The sequence below is a fragment of the Tachypleus tridentatus genome, chromosome 1, assembly GCF_004210375.1.
Source record: "Tachypleus tridentatus isolate NWPU-2018 chromosome 1, ASM421037v1, whole genome shotgun sequence".
In the NCBI taxonomy this organism is placed as follows: domain Eukaryota; kingdom Metazoa; phylum Arthropoda; class Merostomata; order Xiphosura; family Limulidae; genus Tachypleus; species Tachypleus tridentatus.
In genome coordinates, this window is record NC_134825.1 from 101,750,257 (window position 1) to 101,776,818 (window position 26,562).

General features: G+C 33.5%; 2 protein-coding genes across 4 annotated transcripts; one reads left to right on the plus strand and one right to left on the minus strand.

The window, feature by feature from the left end:
- Positions 1–330: 330 nt before the first annotated feature.
- On the plus strand, positions 331–26,541 carry LOC143257085 (nudC domain-containing protein 2-like). Of its 3 annotated transcripts, none has more exons than XM_076515292.1 (5): positions 331–451; positions 12,381–12,572; positions 20,315–20,363; positions 24,821–24,975; positions 25,976–26,221. In XM_076515292.1, exons 2-5 carry the CDS (start codon positions 12,381–12,383, stop codon positions 26,060–26,062), a joined length of 483 nt encoding a protein of 160 aa, XP_076371407.1. In that variant the 5' UTR covers positions 331–451; the 3' UTR covers positions 26,063–26,221. The 3 variants fall into 3 exon arrangements, with proteins under 3 accessions (XP_076371407.1, XP_076371416.1, XP_076371396.1); XM_076515301.1 differs by lacking the exon at positions 331–451 and adding an exon at positions 10,790–10,883 and having other exon boundaries at positions 24,860–24,975; positions 25,976–26,541; XM_076515281.1 differs by lacking the exon at positions 331–451 and adding an exon at positions 10,790–10,883.
- LOC143257079 (uncharacterized) lies at positions 22,807–23,945 on the minus strand. Its single transcript, XM_076515268.1, has 2 exons — positions 23,383–23,945; positions 22,807–23,043 (listed from the first exon to the last, which is right to left on the minus strand). Exons 1-2 carry the CDS (start codon positions 23,798–23,800, stop codon positions 22,940–22,942), a joined length of 522 nt encoding a protein of 173 aa, XP_076371383.1. The 5' UTR covers positions 23,801–23,945; the 3' UTR covers positions 22,807–22,939.
- Positions 26,542–26,562: the final 21 nt, after the last annotated feature.

Here is a 26,562-nt window from a genome sequence, read left to right on the forward strand (position 1 = left end):
TTTTAATTACTTGTAAAAATTATGTTACGTCCGGTTTATTTAAGGATGAAAAAATCAGTTTATTTCTGTCTTCGTCCGTAACAGATTTGTTATGTTGAAATGTAGTATTATATTTCCTGTACTTAAGTTTTTCAAAGTTAAGAAATAGACTTAGAGAGATATGAAATTTTGTGTTTGGTGTTTTGTGCTTATAAAGTACTTTTGTCTCTATCAAAACTGGTCACATACTAATTAATCTGGTCATGTGAGGTTTGACATCAGGGGGAGGGGTCTAGAAGGTTACGTAAGTCATGGTTTCATAAACTGATACCAGAAGGCAGTATTAGTAGGAGCGTGTTGATGGGGCACATGTCAGGAGCAAGCTTCTCAAAGATCCAAACCACATTTTTCGCTCACAGTTCGCGGGTGATGTTGATAGGAGGCGCATAGTTCCACAAAGTGGCACCACAGGGTAGGTAGCATGTTATTTACATCTTTCTGAAAAATGTCCAAACTCTGCAAATGTATCGCTAACTGTAATGTATTAAAGTGTTGTGTTGTTGTTCTGCAGAAAAACTACACAAACAAATATCTGTACTCTTCTCACCACAAGTATCGAAACCAGATTTGTAGTGTTATTAACCCTTAGTCTTATCGCTGAGCCAAGTAATATTGTACATTTATATTTACCTGTTTCTAAACAACCATAGATGAAAGTATCTATTCATACATTCAGTGTTCCCAGATTTCTATGTTATAAATATATAACTATAGCATGAAGGTCAAATTCATGTATATAGAGTCAGCGTATTACATATATTGGTCCATTGCGCTTTTGTAACGTTTAGAAAGACTATGCAAAACGTTAACTGCTTTTGTAATGGGATATGAAACTGAATTTGACTTTGTAAGTATATCTACCCTTTATTAACATTTTTATATTTTAGGAAGCGTGAATTAATATACATATGTATATTTGTTATTTTTGTGTAGAAATTGAACTCACTATCCCTTTGTCCTAATGAAATGGGGAAGCTAGAGACACAGATTTGTTTACAGTTTATATTTCACTAATTTCACCCTTGACAATTAACATATAAGGAAACTTACAAGCTAAATAAAAAGACAATAACAAGTGATTCTGTTATTTAGGACGAAGAAAGAGAGACTATTTTCTTGTAATGAAATTATTTTTACATTTTTGCAGATTATTTTACAATAGATTTTTTTTTGATAACCCAAAGGTAATATGTTTACGTTCTGATGAAGATCAATCTAGTTATTTTTCTGTCATTTGTTCTTCTCACAGGTACGATTAAAAGTACATTGAAGGGTTGAATTAGTTTAAGTTTGCATTGCAAAGTTGAGGATTTGCACAATTAAGTGATCATCATTACTTTGTCAATTATACTGTATATTACTCTAGCATTGCTACAAAAGGTCAATCGACAGTCTCTACAAATATTAAAAGATTTTGCAAATCGATAGACGGTTATTACGGGCATAAATTATAGATAAAAAAATCAAACTCTATAATCTTATGACAAGTTTTATCTGTGCAGATACTGTTTCAAAATCTTAAAAAAACAAAAAACAACGTTTTTCACAAAGATTATTGGTGGGGAAAAATTAAGTATGAAGGCTGTAAACATTTACGTCATACCACCAAATCGTTTGCGTTTTCTTCAGTTTATGTATGTTACAGATATTTCACAAAAAATATGATTTTGAGACTTATAAAGAAACAGAATGATTTGTTTTCTTTCGAATTTCGCGCAAAGCTACACGAGGGCTATCTGCTCTAGCCGTTCATAATTTAGCAGTGTAAGACTAGAGGGAAGGCAGCTAGTCATCACCACCCACCGTCAGCTCTTGGGCTACTCTTTTACCAACGAATAGTGGAATTGACAGTAACATTATAACGCCCACACGGCTGACAGGGCGAGCATGTTTGGTGAGACGGGGATTCGAACCCTCGACTCTCGGATTACGAGTCGAGTACCTTAACCACCTGGCCATGCCAGCATGGGGGAAAATGAACTTCGTGAAAAGGCCGTAGAATTGGCGTTTTCTTTTTAACCGCATGAGAAAACCCATTAAAAAAACGAAACAGTTGAAATTGGATACTTTCTTCAAATAAATTTGATTAAGATTTTGTGTACTTATGTGTATTTTGAATGTTTATTTTTGTTCTTATTCTAATAAAGATAGCATAAACAGTATAACAACTTGTGAATAACACAAACGTTTTACTTCCCTTGAGTCAAGCTGGTATAACATTCCGCTCAAATATTTTATATAATTAAGGAAATCCATGTTCACTGTCTAAGCCGGAAATTTTACTCGATCCCGTGCGATTCCACCTTAGACAGGTTTTACTGTTTGTAGTAAGCTACTTTAGATATATTCAACAATATACATTGTTGCTTAGGGACAAAACTATCCCGATATTAAATTTCGAAGTCTCTGTAAAAACTGCGGCATATATTTCACAATATTAATTTTACTAGAAGTAATCACGATGGGTGTTTGCAAGAATTTAATTGACATACTAATAATGTTTCTTCCGGGATGTATAACTTATGTATTCGTGATAACTCTAACATACTGCTGGATTAATATCGTCATGCTGGCTGTCTTTAGGTTTTTAATCGTAGTATCAATAATGGCTTCCATATGCTAGTTAATTAAAGAAGTAATGACGGTTGCCAGTAGATGTGTAACCAAGGGAGTTATGACAGACACTTTCAAATTTGTGACTAAAGAAATATTTATGGATGTCTTGAAACATTTAATTAAAATATTGGTAATAGCTGTCCTAAAGCAGTTACCGTATCCATTATGGATATCACAAAATACCTGATTAACATAGTTGTGGTGCTTCTTGTAATCTGTTTGATTATCTCAGTCGTGACAGTTACACTAAAATATTCAAATAATGTCTTTAGGGTGGTTATCCTAAACTGTTTCGTTAGTATAATCTTGATGGTTCTTGTCAGTTGTTTGATTAACGTTCTCATGATAGCCGTGTTAATATATTTAACAACTCTAGTCATAACGGTTGTTTTGGTGCGTGTGACTGTAGTCGCAGTGTAGTGGTAATGACGGATATCGTGAGATACGTAACTAAAAAGGTGATGATGGCTATCTTACAGAGCCACATTAAAATAATAATAATAACTGTACTTCGGTTTTTAATTGATGAAGACATGATAGCTGTCTCAAGAAACTAAGTTAACGTATTCATGATGGTTTTACGTTGTTTTTTTTTTAACATAGGCATGATGATTGTCAAGGAACAAGTTATTCTGAGTGAGTGAGGAAAAGAAAAAAATTTCAAATTATCATATATATGGAAGCTAAATTGTTTGATAATTATCAAAACTATAGTAATGTAATCAATCAAGTTGACCAGTATATGGAAGTGGCATATGACAGGGAGTGTTTAGTAAACATAAAACGTATCACATAAGGTAAAAAACAGGGGCGTAGATCCTGGGGGGATGGGGGATACAACCCCCTCATTTTAGGCGGAGGGTATGGAGCATACAATCACCTCCCCCTACAGTTTGCTCTGTTGAATTGTTTTATTGCATCACAGGCCTACAAATTGTGTGTTTGTTCTTGTGATTCTCGTGTTCTTACCAATCGAATTATATAATTAGGCCTAGATGTAGGCTTTTTCAGTAGCCGAAAAGTACATCTTTAATATACGCGTGCTTCTAAGCTTTTCGATCCAAGCGATAGTTCGTAAGTATCAGTCAGTAGGCCTAAGTATACATGCAAGGCTTGCAAGCACTATCACAGAATATACCTGCGTCTTGTACGTAGTATAAGATTAATTAAAATTTTCATCACAACAGATTGAACAGAGCATGAAATTCGAAAATATTACTCCCAAGCGTAAACTCCTATGATCTAGATCTAGCAGGCCGTTTGTAGCTTGTAGCTGCATCAATCTTATATGTATATTGTGCGGTTTTGCTACGCCATTTGTTCTTATGCATGTCTAGCCAGTTTTATTGTCAAACGCCTTACTCTCCTTAGCTACCGAAGCCACTGACCATAGTGTACGTTTAGTGTACAGTTAACGACAGGTTCGGACCGCTCGGATCCAGACGCCCCCTACATCACCCCCCTCCGCTCCCTTTAGTCTGAGCCTCGATTTTACAACAGGCCTCATTAGACCTGTGTTTGTGGCCCTCATTAATCCATGAAATTTCAGATTATCACCGCCCTCTAATAAAGTTCTGGTGCTTTATGGTAAAAGAACAATATATTATCTTATCATAGATAGTAAAAATATTGTATTTTCTTGTATAATTATAACACAAAAGGAGCGATTTCAACAGCCTGAAGCCTCTACTCGAATTGTATTGCTAGTTTTTGTTTAGGTATTTTTATTTAATAGACGTGCTTATAGACATTATATCACAACGTGTTTGCCTTTTGATGAGCTTTAAGAGGAATATTATATATTTGTGATTGTTTAAGTATTTTTCGAGAAACTTGTGTTTTAACTAGCGCACATTATTGTCCCAAGGATGCCCAGGCGGTCAGTCGGTTTGGTAGTCACAGTGAGGTTCGCGCGTTCGACTTAAATGCATTGTACAGTTCAGTCCTTCTTCCATTCTGTTCTGTCTTCGTTCGTTGTACGTTAGAGTTTTTCAATAAAGACTGTATTTTGGCCTGTTGAGTCATCTGGAAAACAGATATAATTTTTACCTCTCGTTATGAGCCCACATTAATTGTTCATGTTTAAACTTCAAAGTATATTTGACTGTGGTTCAATTGCGTTGTAGCATGTTATTATGCAAGAACAGCTCTTCACTAAAACACTCAACTGTCACAGCTGGGTTCCTATTTAGTGCGGAACACAATCTTCAATTCGATATTAGACAGAAAAGAAGCGCCAGAAATAGGAAGTGTGAGGACAGTAAAGTATCTATAAGAAGTATATTTTCATTTTAAGAAGATATTAACTTTGATACGATATCTTACTAAAACTCACCTAATAGCAGGAATCTCACATTGACTTAGTTTAAGAATCTAGACGAGTAATCCTCAGAAAATATTCAAAGAATGTGGTTGGAATGTGATTTTTGTAAGAGGAATAAGCCAGTGAGAAAACGCACTAACCAAGTATACTATTTTCCTATCTTGAAAGTGTGGGTCACTAAACTGGGTGTGAAAATGAATATGGCATTCTTAACTGTAGATATGCTGGCTGGTTCACCTTCTTTGCCATGATGGAGTGATGGGCATTCTAGTCAACACAATACATCTAGACTGATCTATCTCTTCTCCATACCAGATCTCTCGGGAATAAACCTGCTGGAGAAGGTTATGATTTAAGACCTGGCATCCTAAATTTTATCCCCATTCATAAATAGCCAACAAAATTTTGTCAAATATGCCATTTTGAGACCCCAAAATGGAGATCACAATTATATTCTCTTTACTGCTTCCTTGATCCTATCCTGACGTCATAAGGCCCCGACCCGGCCCTCTGGTAATATTTTTTTATGAGACGAACGAGCAATCCGAGACAGAATCACAGAGACAACGACGACAAACTTTGAGATGTAATTCAACTATTTTGTGACTATAAATTCAAATCAGTATGTGTTTTATTACATTCTGAAAAAGCTGGGAAAACAATTGACCGATCGGAGCAGTCTAAAGGCGATAATTCGACCTTTTAGGTCAAACTGCGTAGACTTCGCCGTGAACGACAACATGATTCTTAACGTTGTTACGTATACACCATACTACTACTAGCAGTATAGTTCTGTGGCACCGTGGTCATGCAAAGGTATTGTAAAAAACCCACAAATCAACAAAATAAAAATAGGATTGTTTAAAAAAGTGCATGAATTGAACAAGTTTATGTGAGCAAGGTTAATACAGAGTACTAGGCTTAACGTTAGTGGCCTCAGTTGTAATGTACAGGGTGGCCCGTAAGTCCATACCCATCCATATGTTATTATGTTATATTCAATTACGCATGTATTATAAATTTGTTTCTTTTTTTTTCAGAGAAATATGACCGATGTAAGCCCATTTACACTTGAAGAGCGTATATATTGTAACAAGTACGTGGGTACATAAGCGCAAGAATACTGGTGACATCCTGGACACATAAGATATATGGATGGGTGGGGACATACGGTCCACCCTGTATTAGCATTAGGCCTAACGTTAGTGTTGTTATATGAGAACCGAGTAACAAGAACGTTAGACCTAAGTACTGTAACTAGTTTAGTGTAAGTACACTGGAAACGCTACTGTAGCCTGGAATAATAAAGTGGATTATTCCCAATTTGAGGCCGTCATTCTGAATTTGCCTTCGCATCCAGGCATACTGATGAAGTTTCAGAAATATGCCTATTTTGTTGATGTATGGTTTGTTGGCTCATCTAAAGTCCCCAGGTCAAACCTGAGCTCAAAGTTGAGGTTACAACTTATCCTTCAGATAGAAAATTTGGTTAGGATTAAGGTACTTTAGCCTTGGCCTAATCCAGTATTTAGTGGTTCAATGTGCAGTACAGTTTACAATTGATTATATGTTATGTATGTGTACTAGTACAAAATGATCACTATGCATATAGGCTACTACAGTATGTGTTGTTGATTACAAATTGTTTCAGAATACTTTATGGCTCACAATGGATTTGCATATTACCATTGACATTGCTTCTTGCATACAGCTACCATAGCAACAACCTTAATGAAACTTTTGCAATGACTGAAAACTAATTCTTCTAAAATGGATTGAAGCCAATCTTGAATCGATTTGAGATTGGTCTCGAATGATTTTCAACCAATTAGAATGCAGCAAATCAATAAATGTATTTATGAATTCATGTTTATGTGCTGATGGACCTAAGTCATAGGATAACTTTCTGACAATCTTTCTCAAAATGTAGACTTAGAGTTTAGTATGTTTGACTGTCCTACCAACATTTTACTTTATGAATTTCAGTGTTATGATATGTGATCCATATTATTTTGTGTTTTTTTTTCTATTTTTGTTTCTGTATTTCTCAGACTGCAAGATGAAACGTGTTCAATTAAGAAGTACACGAAAGAGAAAACTGGCAAAAAAGAACCAACAAAAGGCTTTGGATTTAGTGGCCATGACTGGAAAGTTGACTATTTTTTTACTCAACTTATACAACATGATCTACCAAATCAAAACCCATTTCCGACATCAGAAGTCGATTTTACTGTTTCTGACTCTAATAAGATTGAATTTGAACCAAGTTCTACACCTACAAGTACCACTTTAAGGTCAGAACATCATGATGACGTTGAAGTGTCACAGGCTGGCTCAACTGGCACAAATCTCACAACTGATCTCACTTTTCCAGCAAATTCTCCTGATATTTCTAGTGTTAATGTTGATGCAAGTTGCTCTGCAAGATAGTCTGAAGTTGAATTAATTGCTGAAAATGAAAATCTACTGGACTATGGTCAAATGATTCAGCTACAAAAGATAAAGAAACTGAAGCAAAAGATTCAGGGTTGTGGCTCGATTTTTCTGCTGATGATGTGGTTCATTGGATTGCTTGTGGACTTACTGACTGTCAACACCACAGTGGGCCATTTGGCAAATCTTGCCAGACTTTCAATAGTGGCCAACCAATGAGATACTGTTCGCAAAAACCTTTTCTTTGGGGTAAAAGACAATGGTGAGCAATACAAGAGAGAGTGATTTTTTTATTCACCATCAACAGGATCAGTTTACTGCTTTGTTTGTAAATTTTTCTGCCTCTAAATTTTCCTCGTGCTTTGTTGAAAGATCTTCATGAAAGAAGCACTACTCACCGAGACTCTATGCTAACATATTTAACTCGCAGACGAGATTTAGGCTTGCAACAAGAGTTGGAAAAACAAAATTAAAGGAGAGTGTAATTACTGAGAACATGTCTTGGAGCGTGTAATAGCTGTTATTCGTACGTGACCTGGCTTGGTACTTGAGTTGCTCTACCTGAAGTATTAACTGTTGTACTTAACCACTGATAGGATTTCCAGTCATAATAGAGTATCATCATACTGTACGACATCCATAAGCATTTTTTTGTTGTAAGCCTGGATAGTGTAGTACAACAAATAGTTATTTGTGATTTAATATACAATGATAAACCACATTTTCGAGGATTGCAAAGTACAGAAACTACTTTTGCCAGGAATTGTCCATACAAATGATGAACTTTCTACCATACAGATAATGTCGCTAATGTTTGAATGAAGGCCACTTCATTCTATAATTGTGATAACGTCATCCCATATTCCATGACATTATTATCCACCAAAAATTCACGTTGACGTGCCAGCACAGCAGCTATCTTTAACTAAAGCGTGTTTTAAGTACTGAAATACTTTATTCTTCCTAATTCCTCTGACATGCTCAATAGGTTTAATAAGAGAAGATAATGGTGCAGCAATTTTAGAGAAGTTGGTCATAAACTTTCGGCAATGTAAAGCATAACCATAAAAAACAATGAATTTCTGGATTTGTTGTTGGGTTGCGGACTGGAGCCAATTTCTTATTGCTAAATATAAAGACAACGTCAACATAGACCAGACATCCTCCTCATTACAACCCCTTCAGGGTAGGCTCAAATAATCTTTCAAAACTGGTTGGTATATTATATTAAACAGGCTAAATAGTGTAAAGCAAAATTCGTACAAACTATTTTGAGAGTTGAGAGCAGTCTTAGATTTACTCTCATCATCCTGTTTAATTTGCTAGTATCTAGATATCAAGTTGTTGAAATATTGGTAATTCACTTGCCCATGGGAGTGTAAAACTATCAACACAACTCACTGCATTTCCCTCTCTAAAGTTCATATAAAGTCTTGGCATTTCAAAAGTTATTAATGGAAAGGACAACACACTTTGTGAAAGCTATATAATTCCATCCTTTAAAACCCACTTTATTTTGTCACTGGCTACATATCAAGTGCTTTAAGATAGCTTACACAGAGGTTGTTTATTCGCATATGCATTACTTTGTTTGGTCCAATCATCCATCTGTTCACACAAATTTAATGAATCAGCATAGGTTTGTAAACATAAAGTTGCTGAGTGTTTGCTACTGTGTTGAATCCAGAATTTTTGCATAATAATTAACTTACGACTTTGTTAGTATTAAATCGGGAACTTCTTAGGCAGTGACTTGTTTGAGACAAAAGATAGATCTGAAACTTTTTTACATACTTTTGCTATAGAATCGGATATTGGCAAATCAAGAAGAATGTTAACACTCGCAGTTTATGCAATTTTTATAAGAAACGTTAAGGCAATGTAAAAAAAATGTAGTGAGAAAATTAAATCTCAATATCAAAATTGCCTACCGACCTGGTAAAACTTTTAAAAAAGTTCTAATTTCATCTATGTTTTGAAAAGTAATTCATGTACCAAATGGAAAAGAAAAAAGACTGTCCATTTATAAAAGAAGGAAGATCGGAACTATGTACTAGAAAACATTATTTATGTAGTGAATAGTAAATTAGAGAGACTGACAGAGAACTCCATTTAAGGTTCTCAGAACATGTTAAAACTATAAACCAAAGTAAACAACAATGTTAGCGCTTTGGTGGAATATTATTTGACTCAACTTGGACTACCTGCACGTTAAGAAGCGATTACACTAAAGTGCAATAAATACATTAATAGTTAGAAACTACACGAAAAAAACTTATGGACAAAAATTAACCACCAATCATTTGAAATTAGGATTGGCTTAATTAACTTTTATTTTAATATTACTTCATCAGATGTTCCCATAATGTCGAATTGCCGAAATACCCTTGTATAGTTCTCTTCTTTAAAACTTCTTATTGTGTTCATAACAACTGATTTTATCTTTACTATTAAAAAACATATATCTGAAGTAAAGTATTGTTTATTTATTTATTTATTTTTGTAATTAGTTCAATCAAATATGACTTATGCTAGGAATTTAAAATTTCTTAGACAGTATATCAGTAAAATACACTGACGTTTTTCGGACTTTTTATTGGAAGAGCAAAAAGAGTTGTTACTTTTTTATATATTCAAAAGAAATAGGCTTTATTTTTCTTAACAGGTGTTTGTTCATTATTCTTAACACAAAACAGTCGAAATTATACTTGGTTCTCTTTACACAGCTTCGTAGCGGTCTGATGCTGTTTCAAACTGTTATTAAATATTCCCCCCCCCCCAGCCTCATACGATTGGAGTTACCTTCTCGATTCGAGTAACATTTTATAACTACCTTGCTCGTCCAAAAAATTAAGTTTTTGTATCAGTGGGAATAACAATGCAAGGAAATTTTTTAAGTGTGTGGGTGTATTTTTTTTATAGCAAAGTCACATCAGGCTATCTGCTGTGTCTATCGAGGGGAATCGAACGCCTGATTTTTTGGCAGTGTAAATCCGAAAACTTACTGCTACCCTAGCCGGGGACAAGTCTGAAAAGATTAAATCCTATTATTTCAGATTGGGTTCTTTAATGCTAGTTAGCTTCTATGTCGCCTAGTGGACATGCTTCAGATACAGTGAAATACATTTTGTTTGCAAGTGTTTGATAGAGATGATCAAGTTATAAACATAACGACTGAGTTTTAATATCAATTTAATTACTTATCAGTAATTCATAATAGTTTGTCTTCTTATAACCTAAAACATATAGTTGCAAACTCTCTTTGTTAACCTAAAGAAGAGTTAAGAAAGTCGAAACGTTGTCCTTACTTTGTTTTAATTAAAGTTTTAATACTCATACGTACCGACTTTAGAATACAAATTATTTGTCCTGCTCCTTTTTTTCTTGTAATTTAATTTTCTAAACAATAGTATATGACTACAGGTGGCGAGACTGTGAATCTTTAGTAAACAAAACCTGAGAGAGGAAGAGAGTAGGTGTTGCTTTTTACTCATTCTATTTCTGGAGAAAGTACTTCAAATTTTTCGTTTACAATAGACAATATAGATTTGAAATCTTTTTTCATGTTATTATTTATCTTGTGAAACGGTTACATATTGCAACCTTAGATATATATTATCTTGCAGAAAACAGTCTACAGCCTATACAACAGTATACATCTGTTGCATTACTTATTTTCTTTTTAATTTGTTTGATTAAAACAAGTCCCCTATTTTTATGCTAAAAAATGAGACCAATCGTTTATAATCATGCAACGTATAATTTTTAATTATACAGAAGACGTTATGCGTTGATTGTGTGAAAAATTTTAATTTGGCAATCCTTTCCTAGACTAAAGTAAAAACAGAGTAAGAGAATGTTAGACATAATTCAAGCGACTTACAAGTGAACTACCAGCGACAATATAAAGCTAATACTTTTGTACGAAATAATTACAATTTATGAGAAGCTGATCTTTAAACTAGTAACAGTCTTATGACAAGGTTGGTTGTTCAGGAATGAGCATGACTGAATGTGTTTGCAACTAGTACCTGAAAATCATAATAAGTTTTATACAAGCTATTATCAAAACATGTATAAAACAAGGAAATCAGTAGAGATACAATTCAGACTTTCAACTTGCATGACAAAACAGACCAGCTTTTGCTGCCTGGCTATGCTAACATGTAAAGAAGGTGTCTTATGATGTATGATTTGTAGCCAAAATTCTTCAGTCTTGGGCCTGAATCCTCTTTGGAAATACCATACAAAAATATAGTTAATAAATCAGGTTGAGGGAGTAAAAATCGCTGCTAAAATATTGTTACGGGCAAGACAGTAGCTAAGCTATTCATGTAAGTCATCACTATGTCAAAAGTTATAAATATGGTAACACTGAACTAATGTTAGGCTTGATTTTACTAAGTCTAGAAATTTTAGTTGTGAACCATGTGACAAACTGGTGGGTCACAAATACTTATGTTTCAAAGTCAAATTTCACTTGCAGCATATGCCACCTCAAGTAGCACTAGGATTGGAATTTTTAATGCTACTGGTGGCAGCAAATATGTTAATTGTAAACATATTGGCCATCTGGCTTTTGAGATGTAAACAGTTATCTTTAAATTATTATGCTGCATATATAGATTGTGTTTGATGAGTCTTTTTGTCTTTCATCAGCCCAGTTGATGTGTTAAGGTGTTTAATATTAAACTTTTTGAGCAATAAGTTGTGGGAGAATAAGGATTGGTAGGTTCCAAATATTGCAATGTATCAAATAATTTTATGGTTTTGTCTGTTATTACAACACACAGTGTAAAGAACTGACTGAAGAAACTGGGTGAAATATAGAAATGCTCAGCAAATTAATAATGGTATTAATTGTGTTATTGATAGTATTTCTGTTTATATTTTTTATGATTCAAATATTGTTAGGGCAATGTAACACGTTTGATTATAGTTTAATCACTTGAATTTTTTATTCATCCAGATGCCTTTGTCACACTTTGATGAACACAGTAGTATTGTGGCTTGTGAGACTTCATGGGGTCGTTGGTGGCAGACTGTGACTGAAGTATTCATCGAAATTTCTGTAAAAGAAGGAACTCGAGGAAAAGATGTACATATCAGTATAAGGCCAAAGTTTATTGAATGCAGTATCCAAGGGAAAGAAATCTTGAAGGTATTAATTGTTTTCTATGTTTTGAATCACACAGTAACTACATAACTTAAATAGGCACTGATGTGGGTGACTTTGATTTTATTTAAAAAAACAAAAGATGTAGAAATTAAACTGAACAAAATTTTAATTGTTTAAATTAGTATTTAATTTTCAATATTATGATGCAGTGATAAAACAGTATTTCTCAAAACACTGCTTTCCTATATACAGGACTTCTGAAAAGAATGTTGTGCATTTACCAAGATTTGAATGACACTCTCACCCCTACATGTACTAACATGTTCTGTAGCAATATGTTTTGCAATTGGTATTGTTATAGTCTTTTACAGTAGGACAACACATTTTTCCACATACGTGTGTTAATGGAAAAAAAAAAATCTTTCCTCAGCACTGTTAGTGATTTAGATATGAATTTTTGTTATGAGTTACAGAACTTTTTGAGTTATTATTTTAAATTCTTATTTGTTATTCATACTTGTAGTTCTTTTTTTTCCTTTATTTTTGTGAAAGTTACAAAAAAGTTACCTTTTAGTTAGAAATGCTTGTGTAAATCATTTTTTTCTCTTCCATTCATTTCATTTCTTTTCCTAATCAAATGACAGTTTTTGGTTACATTTTCAAAAGTTTGAGGCATGGTTCTGTAACTAAAATACTTCCATCATTATTTACCCAGAGTTTAGATTTTGATAATTAATTAAAATTTATATTGTTAAGTCAGTTAACAATGCCTGCACACCATTTACATATAATATCTACTTTTAAAAAAAGGTAAATGATATTGTGGATTAATTTAATTTTCAATTTACATATCCATGTTTCTGACATGTCCTAAGCTTTTGATACTTCACTTTTGGAATTTTCTTTTACTGTTTCAATGGTAGTGAGAGTTAATGTTATGGCCAGTAATATTACCACTACTGTGCACCAGGTAGTTTGTTCCATTCTAATTGTGGTTCTGAGATTCTTGACCTCCTGTGCTCTATTCCTTTAGATGAGTCTGCCTCATCTTTTAGTGATTTTGTTCCTACCACCTGCATTGATTACATATAAATATGACATTCATGTTCTTTCTACAGTGTTTCTTAATGAATCTTGGGCTCTCTTGCTGTGTGAACATCCTTCTTCTTCTGACTGTCTTCTCTCTTCTTCTTCCTAGATGTTTGTTTTCATGCTCATATAGTTTTATTTTAACTTCATATACTCAGTTAATTGGCCTTACCCTCCAAGATCTGAATAATTTTACTTTATGGTGTATTGCCATGATTTTATGAGTTACAGGTTGTAAGCGTTACTGTTGTTGGTCTTCCCTTTGTCCCACAATTTGTTCTTCTCTGTCTTGCATAGCTTTTACTCTGGGGACAATCGCACCTGCCCATTTTCTACCATGGCCTTGATTTCTTCTTCCACAATGTTCAACTAACGTGGCTTTTTTGTTTTTGAGATTGATTTACTTTCTGAAGTTTGTCTTTCTCCATTTATTTCAAGAATCCTTTCTTTATTATGAAGTTCTGAGCGAGTTCTGTATAAACTGGTAGTTCAAGCTGAGGCAACTCATTAGTTATCTCTTCTCACTATGGTTTCTTGCTTTGCTTGATCTAAGAGATCTCAAGAGTTCTGTCTACCTCAGGAGCTTTGTGGAGTTTCCCTCTCAGAAGGCTGATTGTCAATGATCATGGAGGTTACTTGCTTCTGGTTTGATGGAAACTTGATTCTTTGATTTTGTTTATTTATGGATTCTTATGTATGAAAGATCTTTAGATCACACAGGCTTTCCTTATTTTTCCACACTTACTTTTCTCTTTTTTTCACCTCCTTAGATACCTTGTGTCTTCAGTGCCTAGGCAAGGTGCATCTTCTCTTCAGATTATGATTGCTGTGGAACAAGTCCTCAACTCTGCTCTAGGGTTTTACTCTTGTCTTTTTCTTGTTCTACTGAAAAGACAGGAAATTAGCAACCTATTATATATCTTTTGTCTTTGAACTAACTTATTTTCACAATTTCACTTCTCACTAGATGGTTCAATTACTTTTGGGTGAATATTCTCTCATGAATTTTGGATGACCAAGATTGATGTTTTGAAAGCAGTTCTTTGTCTTTTGATTGTCCAGTAACTAACATTTTACTCTGGTTCTTCCTTGAAAGTCAGGTTTTCCAGTTTAGAGCCCTTCCTTTAACATTGACTCTTGTCCAGTATGTTTTTAATTTGGCACTGTGGGTATTAACATGGAGATCTGTTTGTATATTCTTGTTGGTCAGAAATGACATTGAAGTTATCTGTGTTTTTAGTAGTAGGAGAAAAATTGAGACTCTTACTGAGAAGTATAAATTGAGTTTCAGTTAATATTTTAGAGGACAGATTGATGACATTAAATGTTTTCTGTTTGGATCAATTGGACCAGGAAGTGACTGAAGTAGAGGAATTGGAAGTAGAGTTTATTTTAGGAATGGCTCAATGTACATATTTGTATTATTAGAGTTATTAATAAAAGGCTAACATGTAGTATCAATATGGGTTTGTTTAAAATTAGTATTCTGTTATTAAGGTTTTGGTGGGAAAAATCCTTTATTTTTATGTGAAATGGAAAGGTCATGATATGTTTGTTGATTGTTGATTTTTGAAATACTTTATTAGAAAAACAGTAGGATAAACTGTGTTCTCAAAGTGGGTATTGGCACTTTTCTTGTCAAGATTATCGATTGTAGATTTGCAAAAGTCTTGTGTGAATTTCATAAGTGTAACTGAGGATGTATTTTCTTTGTAAACAAAACACTTTGTTATTAGCTCTGTAAATGACTTTCTCCTAACACACAAGTATAGTGAGCGTATCTCAGTCTTCTATCATTCAGGTTTCTGAGTTGTTTGAAAGTTTAGCTAGGTTTTATGTCAGATTACACTTGGGAATTTGTGGTGAAGGGTTTGTTTAGCTGGACAGAGTTTAAAACTTTGCCATGGAACTGGGAGAAGGTTCAGAGTCAATTAAAGTTAGAAAATTCTCAGGTTTAGAACTTAGTGGAATGTAATGAATAGCAAGGGGAAGATTTTGTTCAAGAGGTACAGAAGGTTCTGCATTTGAAAGAATAAAAATATCAGAGAAATATATATGCAAAAACGGCTCGTTTGGGTTGAGAAAATATTTTACGAGCCGGTTTTGCATATATATTTCTCTACAAGTGGGTTTTCTCGACATCACTGAAAAATATCAGAGGTTGTAAAGTTTGGAAGGTCATCAGAATTAGGTCTTACTAGAAGATTATTAGGAATAAAAGTGCGAGCCTTAACTTCTCCATAAGTACTGAATTTAGGAGAAGGGTGAAATGTAAGTTTTCAGATTGTTTCAGAAGTCATAGCAAATGGCCTTGTAAGAATGGAGGTGTGACCTACAAATGTATGTACTTTGGGTTGCAAGGTTCTGAATGAGGCAGGATTCTTGAGTTGGGTGTCAGGTTTAGGGCTTAGGAAACAGCTGTTGAAAACAGGATAGGAAGCTGTAACTTCTGTATAAATATGGTGTTTAAGAGAAGAGTTGTATTTTGTTCTGGAAGAAACAAAAATGAGGTTTGGAAGTAGAGTAGAAGTTTGGCACACAGAGGTATGCTCTTTGGATTAAGAAGGCTTTGTGGATTGGATGTGGGAAATAGAAGAGGTTTACTTTTCTATTCTATTTTTAAGTATTATCACTATTACATCTTTTATGTAATATACATATTTCTTTTGTTATAAGCTAAACCTGACATAAAAATCTTCAGTAATGATTGGCTATGCTCCAAAATCAACTCATTTTTAAACATCTGGTTTACCCATCAACATCTATACCTATGTGTTACATTGCACTTACTAATCATCATCTTATATTCTTCTGAAGAAAAATAGTTTACTATTTGAAAGTGTTCAAGTTTTGAAGTGTTATTTTGAAATTCTTTGCAGGTTTTGTGTGTGATTCTGTGTGCTAACTTTTCATCAGAATCAATATCCTTGAGATATTCCTTAACCACCATCTTTGGTCTCTTTTGTCTGTTTCAGTTAATTTGTTCCCTCTTTGTGAGTGCTCTTATTGACACCATTTTGATTCTTCTCCCTAGTATGTTTCCACTTTCCTAGTCATAACTTTAGGCTCCTACACCACTGACTGTGTATGCTGTGAACAAATGCACTGAACCATTTTTTTTTTTATGTCAGTCAGTGACCTTCCATCTATTCCCTAATCTTTCTTCTGGTTCCTTTTCAGAACATTTTTTCATCAATCATTCTTCCCATCTGGTTCCTCTTCCTGACTGGAACCTCTGTTTAGCTCTCAGGGCTCTCATATATTCCCCAATCAAACCTTTGGCCACTTGTTCTCTGTACCATCCACCTTTATTTCTAATTATGTATTTTAGTCTCCTTGCTTGTGGAAGACATCTTACATACTATTTATCATAAAATCATGATGATTTTATTCCAAGACAACTCCTTCTTCCCAGATAGTGATTGTATGTTTTCTCCAATCATTTTTCTTCTATGTACAGTTGTTCTAACTTCAATAATCTTTCTTGACTTATTAGAACAATTTGTTGTTATTTCACTTGTACTGTGTTGTCTTCCTTTGAGATATAAAAGCTAATTTTTCCTTTTCATGTGATTCCTTTTCCTCACATAACTTATCTCCTTCACTTTTAGGCTCAAAACTTATCTGGTTAATATTCTATTCTATGGGTGATGAAACTTTTCATCTTTTTTATGTAATTTTTCATAAAGTTCATCATTTTACACCTTTTTTTATGTCTCTAGTCATCAGTGTACTCTAGATTTTATCTTAGGGGTGGGGATGTGGAGAACTTCCAACACCCATGTGTCACAGTGCATATAAATTAAATTTTCATTTTCCCATGGGTTTTCTTTCCTTCTAGTTATCATTTTCTAGTTTTCAAGGAGGTAAGTTATTCATTTCATTTTCTTGCAGTTCTTATAATCATCTTATTTTGTACTTAATTGAACCCACTTTTTGCCAGTGTTTCCTCAATGAGAATATTTCTCTTTCCTGAAATCTGCATTGAATAGAAGATGATAGTGTTAAGCCAGGTTGTCTTTGCTAAGTGCTCCCTGTTGAAATTAATTCTTCCATAAAACTGGTTAGCATGCTATTTATCTTTGTGTAATGTTTTGCACAGTCTATCAGCATGGGACCTCATGAAGATACAATGATGCCCATTCAGTCTTATCACCACTCTGGTGTTCTACCCTAAACATATCCCTTCATCCCATTTTCTTCTAATGGTGTAAAAGGAGAACTATTCCTTTTCCAGTCCAAAGCAACCAAGGTGGTTGATAAAAAGACTTTCTCTTTGGGTCAGTGTAATCCCACTGTCTGCACCTTAAGTTAGAAATAGGGCTCAGAGGATTTGTGTAGAAGTGTAGTACAAGCCACCACCCTACAATAAGAACCACACAAGTATTGGTAGTTATGCCAGCTGGATGGATTTTGCATTCTGTTGCAGATATTGGATAACTCTTCTTTCTTTATGCTAAGTCTGGCATTTCTCCAATCTGTAGGGCCTAACTTATTGTTCTATCCTCACTACGCTGTCAAACCTCTGAAATATACAGGATAATTGAGCAGTCTTTACATTCTTCCTACCTATGCAGCACTTTAGCACCATGAAGGAGGTTTCTACTATATGTTTTGCTTTACCACTTGTATTACTGGATGAAGAATATTTCCTGCATGAGCTAGATATGGTTTGCTACCAAATGATGTCCCATTAGGTTGTCCCCACCCAGTCATTGACATAGTGTATAAGTTTTCCCTTTCTTATGTTGTATCATCAGAAAGGAACTCATTAATTTCCACCTTTATCTACACCAGTCCCTCAACCATCTTATCACTGTGGCATTCTAGCTATCAGTTTGCTAGAGAGGTTAGCAGCATTTCTGAAGTTTACATTTTTCTGTCTGAAAATCTACTTCGTATAGATTCTTACCTTTCCACAGAATTATCCGTCTGTCCTCTCCACTTCCAGTTTTTTTATTGCTTCATCAAGAAAGTTTCCGTTAATACATGAGGTGTTGCCCTTATGTTGATGAAGGGCTACAGTCTAGTGATGATTAGGTATTAGACTGGTGTATTGCATGTTGATACGTGTAGAAGTGGATATTTTTGTCCAAGGCTTGCCACAATCATAAGAATCTTTTCAGTAGCAGTGCAAGGTAAAACCTATCAGTTCTGTATAGAGATGAGTATTTATACAGACTACCTTTTCAGATAATGCAATTTTTGATGCCCTTTAAAACTTACTTTATTTTACACAAGTTTTAATGCAGGAATAATATATTCTTTAGAACATGAACATGAGAATAAAATTTGTTTGTTATAATTTAACAGTTTCATGTTCATGTTGTAATCTGTTAAACCTTGGTTATGCATTTAAACATACTTTATATTCTTCATGCACTTCATTCCAGATTTATCTTAAATGTGATGTAGTTACTCTTTATAATACTGATTAATGAGCATAAGCCTATTACCTCAAACTCAAACCAAAGAAAAGGATGAACTATTCAGCTTTATGTGACTATACAGACAAATACAAGGATATCAACTTTGTAACTTTCTAATAGAAATTTGATTTGAAAAGCTCTTTCAGTGTATTTATGGCATTAAGTAATGTCAAAGTTCAAAAACATGACTATAAGAAGGAATTATGGTAAGTGGTGGATGTGTTGTGAATGATTCATTAAAGCCAGGTGATCTATGATTCAAGGTTAGCAGAAGTGCATGGGCTAGTTTGTTTAATAACAGGTTAAAGCCACTTAATGCTTATCTACAGCATTTGTGTGATTAATTATTGGTCATAGAAAGTTTAACCTTGTTGTAGTACATGTGTGATGTAAAAACACAGTCACAAATAAACAGATTGTCCCTAGAAATGTCAGCAAATAAACCTGTGCTTTGACTCTAGCTGACTTGTGAAGGCTTGATATAATTGTAATGGTTTTACCCAGATGGAAATCGAATGAGTCTCTCTACTTCATGTCATACAACATATCTGTTTATTGCTTTTGTAGATTTGACAATTACTTTACATTCCTGCAGGTTTTCAGAAATCAAGTCTTGACAAAATGTTCTTTGTATGGTAACGAGTTGTTTTTTTTAAAACAAAAACATCTTTGTGTAAATAAGCAAAATTATAGGTATAAGAGACTTATGAAGCTGTGTTTCATGTAAATATGAATATACTGTGGAAATATTTATCAAAGAGTGCTTGGCTGATATTAGTTAGAAAAGACCAGCAGATTTAATGTTGATGATAAATGCTTAAAAGACAAAACAATTAGAGATGAGAGTAACAGAAAAAAAAAAAAATTACATGCAGAACCACTAAACTGATGTGTTGCTTCCTGGTTCAAATGACAACCACTACTGAGTCTATTGAATCGTGAGAATCCTCTTTGAGACTGGATGTAGTATGGTTGACATATTTGTATTCACTGTAATATAATGTGCTTTAGATTATATCCTGTATTCCAGTGATAGTGTCATGTTTAATTGACCATCCTCTGTATCACTTAATACTCTATATCTCAATGTTCACATTTTCAATTGATCAAATTGTGTCTTACTTGGTGGTGTCATACATTCAAATGATGATGTATTGTTTATGTGCCTTTTTTGTATTATTGATTGAGATTAATTTTATATAAAACTACAAAAATCACCTTCTATTTAAATTTTTGAGTATACTAGTGTTTTAGATGTACTTCTAGGGTGAATTATGCAGAACAGTTGTTCCTGATGACAGCACATGGACTGTAGGTGAGTTTGTGTTCATTACAGCTTTCAGTCTTTTATTCAGTTTAGTATCTTGCTTTATACATGTTACGGATTCAGTCTTGTTCAATAATCTTAAACACTTTAACTTTCTTTATATTATCTTTTGCAAACATAAATTAATATATGTCATGATATGAAAGACTGTTTTGGTATTATTAATTAATTTTGTGAATGAATATTTTATGACTTAAAATTTTTTTTTTATTCTAAGAGAGTTAAAAGCAGACAATTATTCAAAATTGTGCTTAAAACTGATTAATGTTGAGAATATAGTGAACAAACAATTGAATAATAAACATAAACAGTAACAGATGAGCAGGAAATAGCAGAAAAGAGTAAAGTCACAACTAAGGAAAAGTTCGGCATGAGGTTAACTTCAGTAGAAGTGATAAGCATATCGTTTAATATGTAAGAGTAAGATTAACAAGAAAAAAAAAAGAATGAACATTTATTCCACCAAAGTATGGCACTAAATAACTGAATCAGCCTGAGTGAACTTTGAAAAAAGGATATTTTAAATTCAGAAGACCAAATGATTACTGGAAAAGCAGTACATGACTGCAGTAACTTGTGCCACATTGTAGATGATTTATATATAGGAGACTAATGAAATATAAATAGGGAAAAGTAGTTTGGCTTGTCAACTGAAATATTAAAGTAACTGAATAGGTCTAAGTGGACTTTTGACAAGAAGAAAACAGTATAGCATTTGTGATACCCCTATGTTCTCTATTTAGTGTAAAGAATTTGTTGTATGTACATTTAACTGGGTCTGAATATATACATTATTTTGAAAACAAGCAGAGTGAGTGCTGTTCGTTGATTTTTGAATTTATTGCAAACATGTAACAGATACCTACTGTAGAAGAATCCTACATCCAACAACAACACAGTGTATATTCATACTATAAAGAAGTAGAAGCCTTTAATTAATAGTTGTCAAACACAACTTTTTAACATCTGGCAATACAGTTATAGTCCAATTTAAAGGTTTCAACACACATTTTAAAGGAAATCTTTTTCTTAAAATTACAGCCAATGGTGTAATGACAGGGAGGTGTATAACCTTCATGGCTATGGCTAACTGCTGCAAAGTAACTTTTAGGAAAGGAAAACTAATAAAGTAATTTAGGTACCATCCATCTAGTGAATCATTCAGTAGCAACAGAGTCAGAGTATCCTTCAGCAGCATGTGTTTGAGACTGTTTACTTTCAATCCGGCAGATGTACAGTATTAAAGGAGTGGAAAAAAAATGGAAGAAAAACTAACCTGCATTCTGTTTTCAAGGTTGAGTTTAATGATGTCAAAGAATGAACTGAACTTAAGAATTTGTCTGTGATCCACCTAAAGATAGTGCACACTATAAAGTCAGCAAAATGTAATTCAAATGGTAACTTAAGAATGAGATCAGTCTCTTTGTCAGAGAAAGAAATGATTTGTTATACAAGATTTTACTGTAATTAGAATAATATAGCATGTTTTATCATAGATCTATAAATCTTTCCTTCATTATTGTAAGTGATGAGTCTCCTTCTTGGTAAGTAATAGGAAGGAACTAGATACATCCAACACTTTCTATAAGGTATCTGAGTCATAAGAGGGATCTTGGACCACAAGTTTATATATATATATATATATACGTGCATATTGATATTTAAGTTTACTTGTATTTGTGTGAATGCCTCTACTTTACATAGAGTTTCACCTAAAATTGCATTTGCACTAGTGAATTCTCTGAGGTTCCATGTGATGAAGAAGTAAATTTATTATTTTCGTCAAAAGTCTGATGCTAAAATGAGCTGTCTTTCTGTGGGTGCATGTGGTTTGATGATATTATCTGTTGATAAAATTTGGATGCATTTAGACATCTAACAAACACTTTTACATGTAATTTAAGGAAATCTTGTATCATGTTAAATAATTATGGTTAATGTTTAAAGAAGGATGAAATTTGCTTTGTCCAGTTTTAAGCCATTGGCTAAATATGGATTTGAAGTGAATTATGTGAATAATTAAAGTTTTATGGTGTATATTACATTATATGCAATAACGTTGGAACCAATCTAACAAACAACTATATACATACAAAATCTCAAGGAAATTACATACGTTAAACAAACATTTCCAAAGCTATGACTAAAACGTTCAGTTAGCAGGACATTATGTTGTTTCATTATGAGAAATGCACAGCGGTAGAAATATTCTAAATTTTCAGCAGGACACATGTCCTGCTGGACAGTGAAACTTGCCAGACATTTGAAATTTTAGCAGGACACCTCAAAATTGTCACTGGACATTACCAAAAATAAGAAATCAAGTAGAGATAATTATTATATAAAACAGAATCATTTTATTTATGGCACTGAAACATTATTTCAAAGCAAGTGGCAACAAGCCTTGTATCTATTAAAAATGGCACATCAATCAAACTGGTAGATTTAGTCATCCAGCACTAAGACATCAGCTGATGTAGACTCAGTATCTCTATTGTCTCTATGTGTGAGAGTTCCATGTGGACTCACAAATCGTCTGGTTTTTTACTATCCTTCTGCCAGGATTATACAGACTTGCACAGTAATTCTGTGCTTGCAAGATCACAGGTCTTATTCTTGGCTAATGTTATTGTCATCAAGTCATTAAGAGAATCATTTATGGACAATGCTGCAAGTACAAAAAATCAGTACCCAATATTAGTTACTTTCTGTAAAAACAAAAAATGTAAATTTGTACTTTGGAAAATTCAATTGCTCCGTTAACTATTACGCTAGTTGTGCTAGGTTAAGCTCCAATTCTGTCAGTGGTAAATATGTGGTTCTTCTTGGTTTAAATCAATTGTAAAATGCTTGAGTTTTCACTGATGTATAGTAATAATGGAATGACTATGTAAACCTGAATTAAAACACAAATGTACATGAAATATTGTCCATTTTAATTTTTCTTAATTAGGAATTCAGGATAAATCCAGAAAATTCTTAACCCAAGTAATTAAGAAACCTTTACCTGAACTAAGTGCTTGTCGCAAGTGTTCAGAATCAGCCTTCTCAACTGACTGCAGACACAGGAAGTGGGTTACTGGGTAACAGTCACTGTCCAAGTATCTTACATAGACTATCTCCTGCTCAATGTTGGCAGTGTCTGTTGAGCTGTCAGTCATAATGCCAAAGAATAATGAGGCGTGCAGACGAGATCTGACATTAATTCTAATTGTTTCTACAGTGTACTTCATAAAGATAACTGCTTGTTTGTCATTGGCATAATGTTCTGTTAAGTTTATATCAAAGGTGTGCTCCTGCAGCAACAGAAGCTCTTGAAAATTGCTGAATGGTTTGGCATTCAAAGCCATATAAAGGACAGTCCTGAACAGGACAAGCAAACGATCTTTCTTAGTCTGGTTAAGTTTGCTCAATTCTTTCATCATGGGAGTTAAATCAGGTGTTTCTTTTGCTGTATTAGCTTGACAAATTAGACTGTGGGCTCGACTGTTTTCATACTCCTTAACAGCACTTGCTCTCAGGTTGGAAGATCCTGTTATGAAGGTGTTCTTCTGCCTTCCACTACTTTAGTCATATTCCTGACAAATTGAGCAAAACATCAGTCCGGTAGCAGGACATACATCCCTGTATAGTTGATATAAAAAATGTTTTCATGCACCTACAAATGATATTTGTTGTATTTAATTCACCCCACATAACTTTTGATTGTTTTAAATGTTAAAATACTATCACATTGTATTTAAAACCAACTGTTTATAGGTTGTCGAGTTAAAGCTTTTCAGCTATAACATATTTCAATTAAAATCACCCGTGTTAATTCTATTTCTAATTTTACAAATTTTTATTCAATCTCTTTACAGCATTTATTTTTTGTGTTTTTATTTTATTCTTCCAATTCTTCTCTAATCCTGTATTCTAATTTTTATGGTATTATTCAGGGTTTAATGCACTTAAGTGTGGGCCCAAAATGTTTCTAGTGACATTGTAAATTATTGATTTTTCAACATCAAGTGCTCTTAAGATGATTTTTATTGTGAAGCCAGTTTATTTAACAACTGTATAATCTTGGAATACATGCACCATAGGCCAGCTGATGTTTTATTCACAAACTCTTATGACAACTATGCTGTCTAGTTTGTAACAGAGTCCGTAAAATTAGAAACATGAAAAAGTGAGCATGTTTTGTGCAGTTGTTTAATTGTGCAAATATAATTTATGATATTAATCAGGCATTTCTTTATTATTGTAAGGCTCTGTTGTAACTGATATTCCAACTTTTTATTTTACTAAAATATGAATGAATCATAGCATAGTTTTGTGTAGTTTGAGTTGAGACCACAAAATAAATGCTTCACCACTTTTAAACAGTTATAATAAGCTTTCCTGTTCTTATAGCTCAGTGTGTTTTTTGTTGAGGTAAAATAATTGTTTCAATAAAATCGTAGAGGAGCAGAAACAGATAGTTATTTTACTCACCAAGGCAGAATCTCCAGATTTTGAAAAGTTCTGGGAATCTCTCCTTATTGGACAGTTTGCACCTGATCCCTGGCTTAGACTCGAAATGATGAAAAAACTAGACCTGGAAAGGTTTCAGATTGAGGCAAGTAATTTTTTTGTTCTAGTTGTTTTCTATATTTTAAAAGTAAGCATTAGATAGTGCAAACTGTGCCAATGTCATAGTAAAAATGTATGAAACTGTTTGTGAAACTTTTCTAGGTTTTTAAGAACATAAAAAAATATTCTAGTATCACAACCACCATCAAGTTGTATATGCTGCTGGAAGTAAACCTTTTGCTTAATCTGGTATTAACAAATGCAGAGTTGTATGTAGATAACTGCCACAAGTCATTTCTGCCGTGTACATCTTGAATAATTTAATTTATGCTGGATGGACCAGAATATTCTCACACCATATGAATACAGATATGTGGGTTTTATAGTGACACATTAATGTTCTGATGTGGGTCTTAGTGAAAACCTAAGACTGGTCTAGAGCTTATTTCTAAACATGTATTGTTTATTTGTACAAATGCAATTATTCTGTTAAACTCAGTTTTATTTTATGAAAATAGTTGTCAGTAAACATTTTTTTTTTCTTTTTTGTATGTAAACTGAACATAGATGTGTGCGAGCTTTTAATTTTTTATTAATAATTTTGCATTACCTATTCAACTTTGATAGAAGATAACATAAACCAAGCTAAATGTTTTTGGAGGCATAATGTGAAAGTTCACTGATAACTTATAAAACACATTTTGAAGGTGGTAAGTTGAAATGTTATACAGAGGCTTATTGTTTTAGTATGGGTAGTATATGCTGGACCCTGTCCTGTTACCACAAAATTGTGCATCATAAGAATAATGATCATAGCTTAAGTGTTATCAACTAGCACTGTTGACTAGCTGTCTTTCCTCTAGTCTATCACTTTAAAATTTGGGAGAGATAGTGCAGAATGTCCATAACAATACTTCATGTCTTAAAGTTCTTGTACCATGTGCAAAGTAACAGACTTAATTAAATTTCAGTTTCCATGTGTGTTTGTAAAAGATGATACTATGTCAGAATTAGTTAATATTCTTGAAACCACTGATATTTTACAGAACCCAGGGTTTGACTTCAGTAGTGCTAAACTATCCAAATGTTATGACAACATTGAACCAACAGACTTGTCCAGAGAAGACAAATAGAAGAGTGCTAGAGATGCATATAGATTTAGAATTATTGTATGCATCATGAGAGTGAAACTGAAAGTTATTGTCAGTTTTGCACCTGTTCTTAAAATTATTTACTGTGTAGAACTAAACTGATTCTCAATAAAAATAAAAAGTTACTGGGATCATTAAAATTCATGAATGTATACAAGTTATCATAATTTGGAAACTGTCATATTAAAATTAAAATTTACGTCAAAGTGGAAGAGCATGTGCTGGAACAACATTTTGACACTGTTTGGTGTTTTGTAGGTAGTGTGTGCTTTTAATAAGGGTGTATAACAGCCTTTTCAAATGTAAAATAGTCAAACTTAGAATTTCTAAGATGTCAATCAACTTGAGATATCATGACCTATAATTTGAAACCCAGCTATAGTAAGTGCAGTGCAATATCTTGTATATGAGAAGCCATGATGTAAGAGCATGCTACAAAATAAAGATTCTTCTTTACCTAGAAATCAGGTCAACAAGGTTTA